The following is a 14,990-nucleotide window of genomic DNA, read 5'->3' as shown; positions in this document are numbered from 1 at the left end:
ACCCCTTAGCACTTATTCATCCCTGAACCCTAAAAAACCCTTACTATCCCTTAGCACTACCTGTCACTGAAACCTAAAAACCTCTCTAACCACTGGAAACCACCTTCCTACTCTTAATTATGTTGGAAATGGGTTAATGTATTGTAGTGCTTGCAATTTAGGGGTCTTGTTGTATTGGGTGTTTTGTAAAGGTTAGTTGTCGGAAGCACTGCTGTCTGCTTTTAGGTTTTTTTCCAATACTTAACTGACAACAAATTGTGGTATCACTGCAGTGCAAAGTTTTTGCAGGAGGGCAGAGTCTATGTAATTTTTGTTATCACTTCTATGGCTAATTTCCACTCTTCTTGAAACACCAGTGCATATATATTCACCTGGCGGTACAGAAAATATAGCACCCTATGTATACCAGGTCTCATCAGTGCCCTATGTCTGTGTGGCTCGTTTCTGTGGGAGTTTGTGCACTCAAAAAGTGCCTTTCAAAACTGACAGTTCTGCAGCTAGACAATACCGGGTGACTGCCTACATGTCTTCTTTCAGTATCAGGCAGGAGATTACGGCTGGAAGTATCCAATATAACCCCAGGGAGAGTAGAGGACAAGCATTGCAATGCAATTGGTCTCGCCTTTGGAACCTTATAAGTATTTAGCTATGCAGTACATTGTTGTGGGTACAGCAACATTTACTGTTCTACGTTGCACAAAGCAGTGAAACGGTGCAGTACCACATGCTGTCACTAGGTGATCCTTGGCACCTCTTTTACCACATTAGGTACTGCACCCTGCAACCTGGAAAGGGAAAGGATATGGCCCAGCGGCCAGATCTGCTAACTAGGGAACTAGGGATCTGTGTTCGAGTCTGGTGCGCTAAAATAATGAAAGACACTAATTTAAAATAACAATAAGAAATCAATGCAATGACCGTGGGGGTGGGCAAGCAGTGTTGTGCGAGGGGAGTGGGGGACACTGCAAAGGGAGATTAAAGGAGGGCACTGCACTGCAAATCATGTGTAAATTAACCAAACGAAAAATCAAAGGGGTGGTGGAGCCCTGTGTGTAGTGTTGTGGGAGCGGTGAGGGGGAGGCACAGGGCGATTAAGGGATGGCAAGCAAATGCAGCAGACCAAAGTTTCATTGCATAAGTAAACAGATAAAAAAAACTAGCAGTGACCTCAGAGGGGTGGTGGGGCCTGCAAGCAGTGTTGTGGGAGGGTGTGAGAGGAAGGCACTGGGAGATTAATGGATGCCAAGCAAATGAAGCTGACCGAAGCTCAATTACATAAATTAACAACACTTAAAGAGCAGAGGCAGGCCAACCTAAAAAAGAGTGCTCTCAAAGTATAAATAACCTGAAGAGTAAGAACACATGTAACAGGGGCATCCCTCATGGGAGGAGGCAAAATTCTAAAAGCAGGGACTATTAAGTATATTCACCAATGGAAAGCCAGCATTTAGAAAGGACAGCAAGAGGAACCAATGACAGAGATGGGCGTTTTTTGAAGCCCATATCCTAGATCCAGCATGTCTTGAAGAGACCGCGCATGCGCTGCATAGGCAAGACCTAAAAAAAGGCACTTCACTTGCGTTACTAGAGACCCTAGCATCGACCTTTCAAAGGTAATAAACATGAGTATATTTTAGTGCATACGCATGTGGCAGATGCTTTAAAGCATTACAACTAACCTTACATTGATAATTCTGTTCTAACTTTATGTCCAGAAAACAAAGTGACTTAAACACTCTGCGAATCCTTTAAGAGTATGGTGGCGTGCCAGCCTGCAGGAAAGGTGCAGGCTACTGATTCTGCCCTGCCAGCAGAAGGCTGCCAATCATACTTGGAGATCGCGGCCATGTTGTCCACAGTCCTTTTGACAGAAGTGCTCCCTCTGGTTTGGCGGACGCGCTTTTGGCAAAACTTTAATGCTGGACGGTTGACCTGTTATTGCAGCTGATATGATTTTATTTTGTTTTGCAAGTATAGGCCCCTAAAGTGCTTGTTCCTTTATGCAAAACAAAAAGAAATAGGTGGCCTTGATGCATAGTGAGTGTTCTTCCTGACTGTAGGTCAAATGTTTTATTTTCCTGCGCATATTTACCGTGCCTGTCAAGGTGTACAGATTCAGGACAATAAGAGTTCTGGAAAATCCTACGCTCTCAAGCTGGTAGCCCTGTGGCAGGCTTGGTGCCAGCGCAAAGCTTTCCCTGGCAGAGCCTGCTGCAGAGACACCGCTAAGCGAAGTTTGGCAGCTTCCACACCTCTGAACAACGCTAGGGAACCTGACGTTTACTGATGAAGATGCTAATCCGGATGAATTAATTACATTCAGATGGATCGATTGTTTAATTTGCCTACTCGGAGATGATGCATTCCAAATCAGATTGTCGTGGATGAAGCCTTTGAGTTTTTAATTAAGACATTGATCATCTGTTTTTAAGTTGTTCAGATAATTTAAATGTATGCACTATTAGAAATGGTTAGCTTGTGCGAGTGATGCTAGGGTGCATTGCACTCTTTCCTGCCTGTGCTCGAGCTGAAGACATTTGGGACACAGACCCAGGCTCAGTTGTATGTTTTTAAGCAACTAAATACATCAAGTAATCTCCAAGTCATTGATTTATCTTCCTCTCCGGTTTGCTACTGCTCAGTTGAATGTTTGTGGAGAGGTGGGTGCACCATGCACCACAGTAATCCACAGCATCTGTCTTAAAGCATTCATTGTAATATTAGCAAGGATAACTCCGAGTATTAATGAGGCTTCCGTCAGGTCTGTCTGGACTATGTAGCCTGTAGGTTCTCTGTTTTAAAGCAAAACCAAAGGGGATGATGGACGGAGTGTTGAACAATGCAAGCACTCACCCCCAGTCAACTGATCTGGGTTTAATCCATCATCATTCTTTAGCTCACTCCGTCACCCCAGTTCAGACATGGCCATATGCAAATCAGTCTAATCCCGTGCCTCATGGGAACAGTCCAGCCCGAACTGCCAAGCCATGTCTTCCCTGGACCGGAAACAAGCATCCTGGGACCGGTTTCTGGCTAATCAGCCGTCATCAGCCAGGCTAGCTTGAATTCAGTGGCAAAGTGAGCAAGGGACTCACGTCTGAGCATACCCTGCCAACTTAGGGCGAACAAAGCAAAACCAAAGCTTTGCTGTGTCTGAACAGTATCCCCTTTGGATTTTCACATTGAGTTAGGCTGGACTACCAAAAGATGAGCCAACACTACTTTACGGAGACTTTGGTTCTTCTCTCTCTGAATATCTGACCCCATGCGAGAAGGATACCTTGTATCTAAAATGTTAAGCCTTTTGCCGATATCAAACTGCTAGTAGGCCATTGGCGTTATGAAAGGTGGGGAACGAGTAAATCTTTATCATTGTAGAAGGTTCACCCAAAATAAGATTTGTAAACAAATGTATGTCCAGTTTTATAATAAATAATAACTTTTTTTTATACTGCACTTCTGCCGTTTTGAAGTTTCTCGAATACTATCACCAAATTGAATTGTGTCAATTTACTGGTAAGAATAGGAGGACCAGTCTGGTTTGCCAGATTCAAGCTGGTGGCCTGGAGATAATCCCATACGTCAGACGACAGAGTTGAACTCACTGAACCGGCTTCCTAGCTCTTGTAGAATCTAATCCAGAATGTCCAGGCTGTAAGGCATAGAACAAAGTACTTTAATGGCTAAAGTGGAGTTTCCTCCTTCTGGCTGCCTCTTTAAACTTGTCTCCCTTCATGTAGAAATCCGCATCTTGAATCTGGTTTGATGCATAAACCTGTATGCAGGGCTTTTCCCTGATGCGAACAAGACTGTCTACAGTAATACTTTGCCGCACCTGTATGTTGTTGTTTCTCTGTGCTGGCCAGTAACATTTACATAAACTGTGGTGGTGGAAGTAGTGTTTCATATAGCATAGTATATTTGCTAATGATGTATGATAAGTAATAATTGCTATTTTTCTCTTTTTTTCACCACAGTTCTCAGTGGACTTTGTTCAAATGACTGCCCCGATCATGCAAAAGTAAGTAGACCAGCCTACTCTTTTGTATAGTTATATGCACACTTGACTTCTGAAGATATTACCTGCACTCAGAACTAAGAGGTGATGTTTTCATGTCTGCTTGGCCACAGATCCTTCATGACTATACATAGATCGAGATGGCAGGTTTCGTCTAATGCCTCATACCTTATCCTTTTGGTTTGGGCCATGCTTAATTCGGTCTTGGTGGAAACGGCTTTCTAATTGATGTACTTGTTCTCTGTGAACATATGGACTATAGCTTCCTGTGGTCTCGTGAGTAAGACGTGGGAGAACAATGCTGAATAAGAAGAATGCCTTTGGCTGTGAGAATTACACTTCTCTGTGCTCTGTCACACTTCTACTAGCATTAAAAAAAAAAATTCCACAAGTGGAGTACTTTTAATAGATGCTGTGAATCTTTACTCCGGATGTACAAAATACTGTGTCTGCTATATGGGTCTTTTAGAATAATTATTGAGTTTTGTGTACAAGCTAAAATAGATAAACTAGAATGCCTACTGAAAGATGTGCCCATTAGGTATGTAAAGGGAATATGACACTTTACCCCGCACACTTTTACAACGCTTGTCATTCCCCGCATTTTTACTCTGCAAAATCTTTTAGAGCGCAGGGCTTTACAACGTAATCCATTACAACGCATTGTCCATTACAACACAGTTTACTATTCTAAATCTACTGGGGCGTTGTAATGGGGAATGCGTTGTAATGGTTTGCGGTGTAAAGCCCTGCATTGTAAAAGACTTTGCGGAGTAAAAAATGGTGGGGTAACGGCATGCATTGTAACGCAGTCGTTATAAAGGATGTTTACTATGTAAAGGTAACCGTTTATTGTGGCTTCTGGACTCTTATCACATTTGAGCCGTACTCAGAAGTCAGGAAATACTTTATACGGATGCAAGATGCGTCCATGAAAGTACACAATCCAGGTTAAAAACGAGATATAAGAAAATGCATGTTTAAGTACAATTTAAAATACTATAAAATATAAAATTATATACGATAAAAATGCAGTGAGATGCAATAGTTCAAGTGCAAATAAAAACATCAAACTGTAAAAAAATTAATAAATTACTCAAAGTGCATCGTGCTTCGTGACCGCAACACGGATCTCAGAAAAGAGCGAACATAGAGACAGGAATCAATGTCTGTCAGTTGCTGTAGGAAGTGAAAGGCTGAACTACACTGCCTAAAGTTCTGAGCCCTCATAAATGAAATGAAAAATAGTTTTGTATATTTTTTATAAAATTCACAGAAATATATATTTTTTTCATTACCCAGTGGAAAACAGAGTGTGTGCTTAATGGCGTCCACCTAAAAGGAAATAATAGACATTTTTCCCCAACGCCCACGTGCACTAAGCAAATATTGTGTCGGCTGCTATCAAGGCTCAGGTGCACATAGAGTGCGATAGAGGGCTTTAGCATTTCCTCTGAAAGTCTTTGTGATGATCGAGCATTTTCATATACTTTTTATTTAAACATCCTCCAGAGCAAGGCTCCATAAAGATGTGAGACAGCCCAATCTCCTGGAATGGTTTCTTCACATATGCTAGCCCTGGTAGCTAAGGCCCTTATCGCATGCTAAACAATCTTTAATAATGTCTCTATTAAGGGCCACCTCCTCAGTTCTCCAAATAGATAGCCACAAGAGTAAGGGGCGAGCTCTGATACAGTCGACCATATAGGTCATGCACAGCTCTATGTGGCAAATAAAATGGGAGGAGGATAAAGGGGCTGAGAGGACCTTTCTGCAAAAACGATTCTTCTCCACCTGAATGGCTTTGCAGTTAGCAAAACCCCATATATCAGCCCCATACGTTGCAACAGGAACGTACTGGGTTGCATAAATCAGCAATGAGAGTGCCCTCTCCCCATGGGACTCAGGTAGACTAAAAAGGGAGCCAGCTGCTCTCTGTAACTTCAGCCTGCGGTGTGTGATGTTAGGTGCCCAAGATCCAGTCGAATCAAAGATGACCGCAGGATAAGAGAAGGTTCTGGTGCTTTCTAAGCAGTTGGCACCAAGTTCAAGGGTAGAAACCTGAATACGCTTAAGACCACAAGCCATAATATATGACTTTGAAAATCTTGTTTAAGGATTGAGATCGGCCATGAATTGGGTAAAGGAGGACACCAGCGAACTCAGACTTTTTGGAATGCGAGCCATCCGCACTGCGTCGTCAGCATATAGCAAGGTAGAGAGTGAAGCACCATTCACCTTGAAAACATCAGAGGTAACGGCAGTCAGATAAGAGCTGAGCTTGTTAATATGGAGTATAAAAAGTGAGGGTGCCAAAACGCAGCTGTGCTGCACACCTCAGAAGATTTTTATCTCACTGGAGACTTCCCCCATTAGGCCCAAAGCTTGTGAGCCTTACTCTTGGCTCACAGCTTTGAAGAGTTGTGAATAGAAGCATCGGCGACACAACCTACTGCTGATGGTTTTTCCTTTTATGCGATTGGTTTTCCTAGTACATTTTATATTAAAATGCTGCCTTTGCATAACTGTGATACACGATTGGTATTTTTGTTATAGCCTTAATATGTTAAAGTAACTTTCAAATCAGTACCATTGCTTTCAATTTGCAGAGTATTACTGTTTTGGCATTCACTGTTCTGCCTTTTAAAATGATCTTTTCCATACCAAGGAGAGAAGATGGTGTCTTCATTATTTTTCTTGCCAATTCTTTCTTCATACATGGTAGATAATTATTTGTTAAAAGGATATGATAAGCGATTTGTAGGCATTGGACTATCTTAAAAATGCTCTGTTTGCAGATCTAAAACTTCAGTGTGAGACTGATTTCCCACTGTTCTAGATCCGTATTGATGACTGCATGAAACGAAAGAAACTGATGTCTTTAGGGTGCTATGCATAGTACAGGATGAGGTCACTCCCTTTCTGTGTGGATCCTTCCTCAACCCCGTCTAGTGCTTCCTGGCCCCTGTGATTGTTTATGTCAGCAAAAAAGATTTTGGGATGCATGCTGAGGCCTGGTTAAGAAATCTTCATCCATTCGAATACCACTTTCTGAGGGATACTTCTATGCAGATTCCTCAACTTTTGACTTCCTCCAGACACCAGACAGGATCTGGAAAGTTATTCCAGTAATTGCTCCTGCGAGCTGGTGGATGGTACCACTGTACTCTACAGCAGCCATATCCCGCCTCTGGAAGTGATGGCACACAGCCAAACATAGGTGCCACTCCTACTCACCAGTATCAGTTCTTTTTTTTTCACGCTCCATTGGGATGTGTGCCTGGAGTATATTATTTAGTTCTCGCACTATCCCTGTCCATTAGCCACAAATTTGCTGGCAGTCCCATAGAGTATGGACAAAAGAACCGCGCTCTATTCTGCAGTGCAGACACTCTGGCGTCTCTGCCCTGCCCATCGCATGCAATCGTGCCCTGTCGTAGTACACCCTGTGTAAATTTTTAAACTGAACCAGTCGTAACCGGAGCTTAATCGCCACCTCCCTGGGTTGCATTAGGGCCGTCTCCCAATCAATGTCTTCCAACGTGCCTACGAGGTCCTCCCACTTGCCCCGAAGAGTTCATAAGTTGTCGAGCATATTGTTTATTAGAGTTTTATACGTCCAGGAAACTGCTTTCTCTGGTATCTCTTCCTGCAGCAACCGACCTTCCAGTGGGGCATATTCCGGGAGATCAGTAATGTCATGTCTTTGCGCCTGCCAAGCGTGTCGGAGTTGAATATACGTATAATGCTGCGTATTTGTCAAGCTGTATTCCCTTTGTAGATTCGCAAATGTCATCAAGTCGCTCTGTCATGTTATTTCCCCCAGAGTGGTGATCCCAATGGCATCCCATCCTTTAAAGCCCTGTAGTTTTGCAAGTTCAGGTAGCCATTTACCCTCCCATAGGGGTGTGGACTTAGTTAGCCTCTGCTCCCATTTCATTACATGTTCGGCTTCCCTCCATGCCTCAATCGCCCTCTGCGTTGCTGGCAACAGGTTTCTCACCCCGTGGCCCCCATATATGTAGTGAAGGTATGAACATTTGGGAAAATGGAGTCTCTCTAGGGCATATGTGGGGTGATCCTGGGTGCATGTCCCTGTTCGTTGATTTTGCAGTATGTATTTTGGAAAATGTAGAATAGCTTGGGTAGTGTGATCATTTTGAACATGGCAGCCGTCCCAAGTACTGTCAGGGGGAGATGCCTCCATCTAGTCACGTCGTCTCGGAAATCCGCTAAGACGCGCTGGATGTTGTGAGTGAGACAGGCTGTCACATGTTCTGAAATATAGAGTCCTAGATATTGAAAGCCTTCTTCGGCAACGGGGAGATGCACTGGTACAGACCGTATGTCAATGTGGCCCCCTATTGGGTATATGGTCGACTTTCCCCAATTAATCTTGTACTCCGCCTGTTTACTGTAATTTTCGACTACCTGAAAAACGATAGGGAGCGTCTTGTCCGGGTTAGTTATATATAGTACGATGTCGTCTGCATAGAGCGAGATTCGTTCATCTAGCAGCCGTCCCTTGGGGTCTTGGAACCCTGTTAAATCTGGGTGTGTTCTAATCAGTCACGCTAGAGGTTCTAGGACAAGCGTAAAGAGTAAGGGGGACAGCTGGCAGCCCTATCTGGTCCCTCGCTGGATGGGAAACTCAGCCGGTTTGTTGCCATTCACTCGCACTCTCGCCCTGGGATTTGTTTATAAGATATCGAGCCACGTCCGGAAGTTATGCCCAAACCCTAATTTTATGAGGACCCGTCTCATGAAAGGCCATTGTACCGTATCGAATGCATTTTCGCTATCGAGTGATAGAATCATATGGGGGACCTCACTCCCTTTAGTCATGTCCAGCCAATTCGCTAGCCTATGAAGATTGAGGCGTGTGGCACGCTTGGACATGAAGCCCGACTGGTCTTTGTGCACCAGGGACATAATGACCGTTAATAATCGTGTGGCCAATATGGAGGCCAATATCTTGGTCTCAACATTAAAGGAGCGAGATTGGGCGATAGGAGCTCCACTTTTCTGGGGGCTTGCCCGGTTTTGGAATGACCACTACTGTGGCCAGGCGGAGGTCCGGGGGAAGTGTTCCCTCCTCTCTTGCCGCCAAATACATGTTTAATAATCGCGGGGCTAGTACATTAATATTTTGTTTAAAGAACTCCCCTGGAAGTCTGCCTGGCCCTGGAGTTTTCCCCGACTTTTGTTTGGCAATGGCAGCATAAACGTCTTCTAAGGTAATCTCCTCCTCTAAGGCCATGTCCTCAATTTGTTAGATGGGCATATCTATTGCTGTAAGATAGTCGTCTATGCTATCCTCTTGTGTTGGTAGTCGGGCCGCATATAAGTCAGTGTAATAGTTCGCAATTGTGGGTGCCGTCGTGTGTTATGTCCCCGCCTCTCCTATTTGATTCACCCAATTTGCTTCCCTTTTTCTCAGGCTAGCAACTTCTTCGCCCTATCTCCTGACTCGTATAGTCGGTGGTGGGTGGTCAGGATTTGGGTGCGAACCTCTCCCTCTACCAAAGCTCGGAGTTCTCTCCGCGTGATCTCCAGCTGTCTAAGCATCTCAGTCTCATTGTCTGGGGCTATAGTCTGTTCTAATTCTAGCAGTTTACCTTCTCTATACTTTCGGGCAGTTACTTCTTGTAGTCTCCCCCTGAGGACTGCCTTGTATGCCTCCCAAAGGGTGGCAATTTGTAGATATTTTTGTATTGATTTGAATTATTCACATTCCCTATTTCTATCCTGCCTTAGTTAACATAGCGTATTTGTTTAGTTACCAACTAGATGATAGATTTAACTCTGACCCTTTTTTTAGAGTCTTGTTCTCTCCTATTCACTTCGCAATTTATAGACTGTTATGCGTAATTGTTATCTATTTAGTATATGACCTTAATTATCAAAACCTCACCTGTAGTTCCACCAATGTTGTAATATACATTGGCTTATGCCTGATCATCTTTTGTTTTCTATCTGATTTATCATTCCGGAATTGTAAATGTGACAGTTTTGAAAATTCACTAATGTGATGGTGAGTTAAAACGATAGACCATTGAGGTAAACAACTGAAAAACTAGTTGCTTTTCTAGATCCGTATTGATGACTGCATGAAACGAAAGAAACTGATGTCTTCAGGGTGCTATGCATAGTACAGGATGAGGTCAGTTCCTTTCTGTGTGGATCCTTCCTCAACCTCGTCTAGTGCTTCCTGGCCCGAGCCCCTGTGATTGTTTATGTCAGCAAAAAGGATTTTGGAATGCATGCTGAGGCCCGGGGTAAGAAATCTTCATCCGTTCGAATACCACTTTCTGAGGGATACTTCTATGCAGATTCCTCAACTTTTGACTTCCTCCAGACACCAGACAGGATCTGTTAAGTTATTCCAGCAATTGCTCCTGCGAGCTGGTAGATGGTACCACTGTACTCTACAGCAGCCATATCCCGCCTCTGGAAGTGATGGCACACAGCCAAAGATAGGTGCCACTCCTGCTCACCAGTATCAGTTCTTTTTTTTTCACGCTCTGACATGAATCCGGAGCCCCTCACTCAAACTTAGTCTGTTCTTCACAAAATAAGTTTCAGTCTACTGATGCACTTACTTCGAGACTTAAGGCTCTCTTTACTACTATCAGAAGAAAAGCTGTAGAAACATTAAACATTCAGTCTCATGCAGAGCAATCAATTATGTATTTTTGACAAGCAAGTGCTGAATGCTATTTTGCCATACGATAAGGCTTTAGCAGATCATGTTACTGATGCCTGGGAATAACACTAGCAAACTCTGCAATGACCATAGCTGATTACTGTACGTAAAGGCATGCACTATCTGAAACACCTTCTCTGTTGACACATCCAGCTCCTGAAAGTTTAATTTTACAGGTGTAGGTAGGTAATGGCAAACAGTGAGTTACTGCAACAATTCCACCTAATCAAGACTTAATGATTGGATTTCTTGGTGGGGGGAGATTTTCTTCGGAAAGTTAATTGTTCAAATATCCTAATGGATTAGCCTGCTAGCAAAGTGCACCAATGCTTAGTTGAAGGCTACTTGGTTGGCAACAGATAAACATCTGGAGTTTTACAGTCTTTCAGGACTTGATCAAGGAATGTTATTGCTGCTTTCAAGCAGGCAAAGCAGACAGTATTAGATATGGTGGGATGCCCTGACAAGATCAGTGGCCTCTGGTGTAGTTCTTTAGAGACAAGCCTGGATGCCTACCAAGGAATTTCCTGGTCACGGGCAAAAACATTCAATGGACTTGCCATTTGATGGATAAAGAATATTTGACAGATTTCTTAAATTCCTCAATGGAGGAATCAACAGAGTTGTGGACGGCCTGGGATCTGTCTGTGTCTTCACCAACCTAAAGGTTTCATCAAGATTACAGACGCTTTAGGGTAGCGCCCTCTAATTTTCCCATCAGCAGCAGTCTCCATTGCAACCTCAATTGCAGCAGCAGTTTTTTCATGTCTTAAGAGGAAGGTGTGATGAAAGATGTCACACTGCTGCATCATCTTCATCCTTTCCAACAACAAGGCATTCACTCTGGGCCTTTACAGCTACTGACTCATAACTTTCCAGTCTGGGGACGCGTGACATCTTTCTTGCAAGGATGGTCAGAAAGTGGGTTCTATAGATTTTACAAAAAGATTATTTTTTACTTTAATTGGCGGTAGTCTACTTCCATCCCTTTTCAACCTTTTGCCCTTATCCCCACACAAACATTGTGATGGAGGAGATATCCCTGCTTATGAAGAAAGGTGCTGTAGAGATTGTTCCGAATTTGTCATGAGATCAGGGATTCCACGCATTTCATTGTTACAAAAAATGGAAGTCTGCACCCAAATCTAGATCCCCATAGAGTGAAAAATGTTCTTCAACGGGAAATATTCAAAATGTCTGTGTGAGAAGTTGGCCTGGTATATGCTGTTCACTATTTAAAGTGGACACCTTGCACCAGTACAATTCGACTCTTATGGTAGTAGCTTTAAGACAACCTTTCAAGAAAGCTATCCTAGTGGTAGCTGTGGAGAGCAGCCTTCAGGCTAAGTCTTTAGAGGAATGTAAAGCAGCTTGTTTTACCTTACAATCTCTTGAATCACTAAATGAAAGGACACCACACAGGTATATATATAAAATATATATGTATTTATTACTAACAACTCTCTGCTAATCTCTTTATGAGATTAGAAGTCAAGGACATATGCACAAATCAACATTTCACAACAAGTTATGCACAAATATGGCTGGGGCCCTAGGGGCGTACCAGACCATATACTAAAAAAGAGACTTAGAGATAACGACTTGCAAGGGGACAAGGCCTAGGGCCTTCAGAAGTGCTGGGGCCTCACTAATCCACCCAAGGCAGGTAAGTAAAGGACCCACAGGAGACGCATGCAGTGTGAGAACACAGCCGCGGATCCCAATTGACTTCAATGGAGCAAGTCGCGATTGGAAATTTAGAGTTTAAGGATACTTCGGGAGAGTCTACAAGCAAAAAAACAAGCCACAGTGGTAAGGACAAATTGCGCAGAGAAATGTATATTCGTTCTAAGTGTAAAAATGAACCCTTGCTACTAGGTTAACAATACGACAACCACAAATGTCGTAATCTCGGTAAACCAAGTCTACCCTAAACATCAACAATTTGGAAACCGAGCAATAGGGTTCTAAAGTAAAGTCTACAAGCAAGTCACTTACAGGGTAAGTAGTTCTAGAGCCAACACCCACAGGAGCACCGTAGTGCTGGAGTTACCTCACCCAGGGAAGCCGGGTGCATAGGTGTCTTTTGGTGTCGGGTCGCGGCGTCGTTTTCAGTGGGAGCCAAAGAAGACTTGCTGCTTGTGAAGACAGGAGAAGTGTCCGGTGGAATCCAAGGCTGGATTCAGAAGAAGGAAGACCTGAAAGCAGAGGGGACAGTGTTCAAAGTCACTTGGCAGTGACCCGGGGCAAGGAAGATGGATGCCCACAGTCGTCGGGTGATTTCAGGTGATCCACGGGTGTCTTGACTCTTCAGCCACGAGTTCCAGGAGGCGTCGACGATGACCAGGAGCTGGATTCGGCGTGTCCCACGAAGTCTGCAGCTTACTGCGGTGTCGGCGACCAGATTTGAACCAACAAGCAAGTCTCGTGGAAAGTGTAAAAAGTCAGCGGTGCAGACCGGCAAGGTCTGACTGACTCACCCAGCGAGGGTAAGTCAGGGCAGGCCTGGAGCAACCAGGGGTGCCCTTTGGAACTGTAGAAAAGTCTTCAGGGGACCCACAAGCCAACCGGCAAGGGATCGCGAAGACGCCTCAGGAGGATTCACTCAACAGGGGCCCACGGTCACTCGGGACGGGGTAGGCCTCTGATCTTCGGTGGAAATCCTGCTGGAGGCTTGGCCCACACGTGATCCAAAGCACAATTTCGTAGAACGTCGTGAAGGGGTTGCACTCGAAAATAGTGCATGGTTCTCAGGGATTGCGGTTCCTCGTCACTTGTGGAGTCCACTTGCCACAGCGTCGCTGGGGACTCACGATGGCCTTGGAGAAGTCAGAAAATGCTCTTCCTGGGATGCAGGGACTTCGAACTCCGGCGGGAGCGGGAAAGTTTGCGACCGTTGATTACAAGATTGGGTGCCTGCCAAGCAGGAGAGTGACTCCTTGACTCCAAGGGAGATTCTTCAGTCTTTCAGAGGTAGTGGAACGTCGAAGGTCCAGGATTCTTCTTCAGAGCGTCGTCCAGGGATATCTAGTTTGCAATGGAAAGGGTTCCCTAACTTATACTACAAGGAAGGGAGGGACTAGCTCTATGACCCCACCTATGGGAGGGTCAGGGGAGTGGGTGGCTACACCCACTTCCCTTTGTCCAGTTTCGCGCCAGAGCGGGGGCAGGTAGCCCCTGAGCCGGTTTGAACTGGTGTATGCACAGAGGAGCCTACTGCTCCCCCAGTGCAGGACTTCAAAGCACTCTAGGAGTGCACCCACCCAGCCCCAATACACTAAACCCTGTCTGGGAGGTGACCACACCTCCCTGTGACAGGATGCCTATTGTTGGGCCTCCTCCACTGCGAGTTTCGGTTATCAGCAGGAGGGCAGCCCAGTGTCTGTGACTGGTGGCATCCATTTTGTGATGCCAGGGCTCCTCAGGATTCTACCGTGTTTCCACAGTAGATACATGTCTATCCCTCTAGAAGGGTGGGATCATACTCCCACACCAGTTACTGGTGTGGGGGTATGATTCCAAAGCGTTTGACACCAAACATGACATGTTTTGATGCAGCCATCCCAGAGTTAGCATTTACCGCGAGGTTATAATGCAATTAAGAGTATATGGTTTGACCGCATTCACAAACAGCCACATAGAATGGACTCTGAGAGCTGCAGAGGGGCCCTGCTCAGGCAGAGGCACCCCCCCCCCCACATGGAAACCAAGCACCCTGCCCTCAGGATTGATAGGGCCTGCCTTAGGGGTGACTGATAGGTTTAAATGTGTGTGCAGGGAGAGATATAGTGAACCTATATCTCAGTGAGGAGTGCTAACACTACCTGACCTAGGCTGCAGGAGCAGGCCTGTGGTGTCAGATTTAGTCTGCTTCCCAGGGGTGGCATAATACATGGTTCAGCCCCTGGTAGGGCTGTGAAGTACCTATGCCCTTGGTACCTAAGGTACCATATACTAGGGGCTCACAAGGGACCACAGTATCCAATCACTAGTGCACCTAATGTGCACACCATGTCGTTTAAGGGAGTACGCAGATAGGCTGGGGTTCTGAATAGCAGGATCCCAGCCAGACTAGTCAAAAACCATCAAAACACCAGGAAAAAAGTGGGGGCAACCATGTAGTCAGATTCCACCTTCCTACAGTCTGTGTTGCAGAAAGTTCTCTACTCCATCCAGGAACAGACTAGACTGATATCACTCGATTTTCAGGATAGATATTTTCATGGTACTATCGCCAAATCTCTCAGAGAATAGCTGATGTTTACT

At 44.7% G+C, this 14,990-nt stretch overlaps 1 protein-coding gene across 1 annotated transcript in view; it reads left to right on the top strand.

The window, feature by feature from the left end:
- ITFG1 (integrin alpha FG-GAP repeat containing 1) overlaps positions 1 to 14,990 on the top strand; it is a 1,870,060-nt gene that overhangs the window by 1,688,428 nt on the left and 166,642 nt on the right. Inside the window, exon 13 of the mRNA XM_085639265.1 lies at positions 3,978 to 4,021. Coding sequence (XP_085495391.1) covers positions 3,978 to 4,021 — 44 coding nt within the window. The remainder of the gene's footprint in view (positions 1 to 3,977; positions 4,022 to 14,990) is intronic.

Source organism: Triturus cristatus, chromosome 12, assembly GCF_964204655.1.
Source record: "Triturus cristatus chromosome 12, aTriCri1.1, whole genome shotgun sequence".
Lineage (NCBI taxonomy): Eukaryota > Metazoa > Chordata > Amphibia > Caudata > Salamandridae > Triturus > Triturus cristatus.
This window is presented reverse-complemented; position numbering and strand designations above follow the sequence as displayed.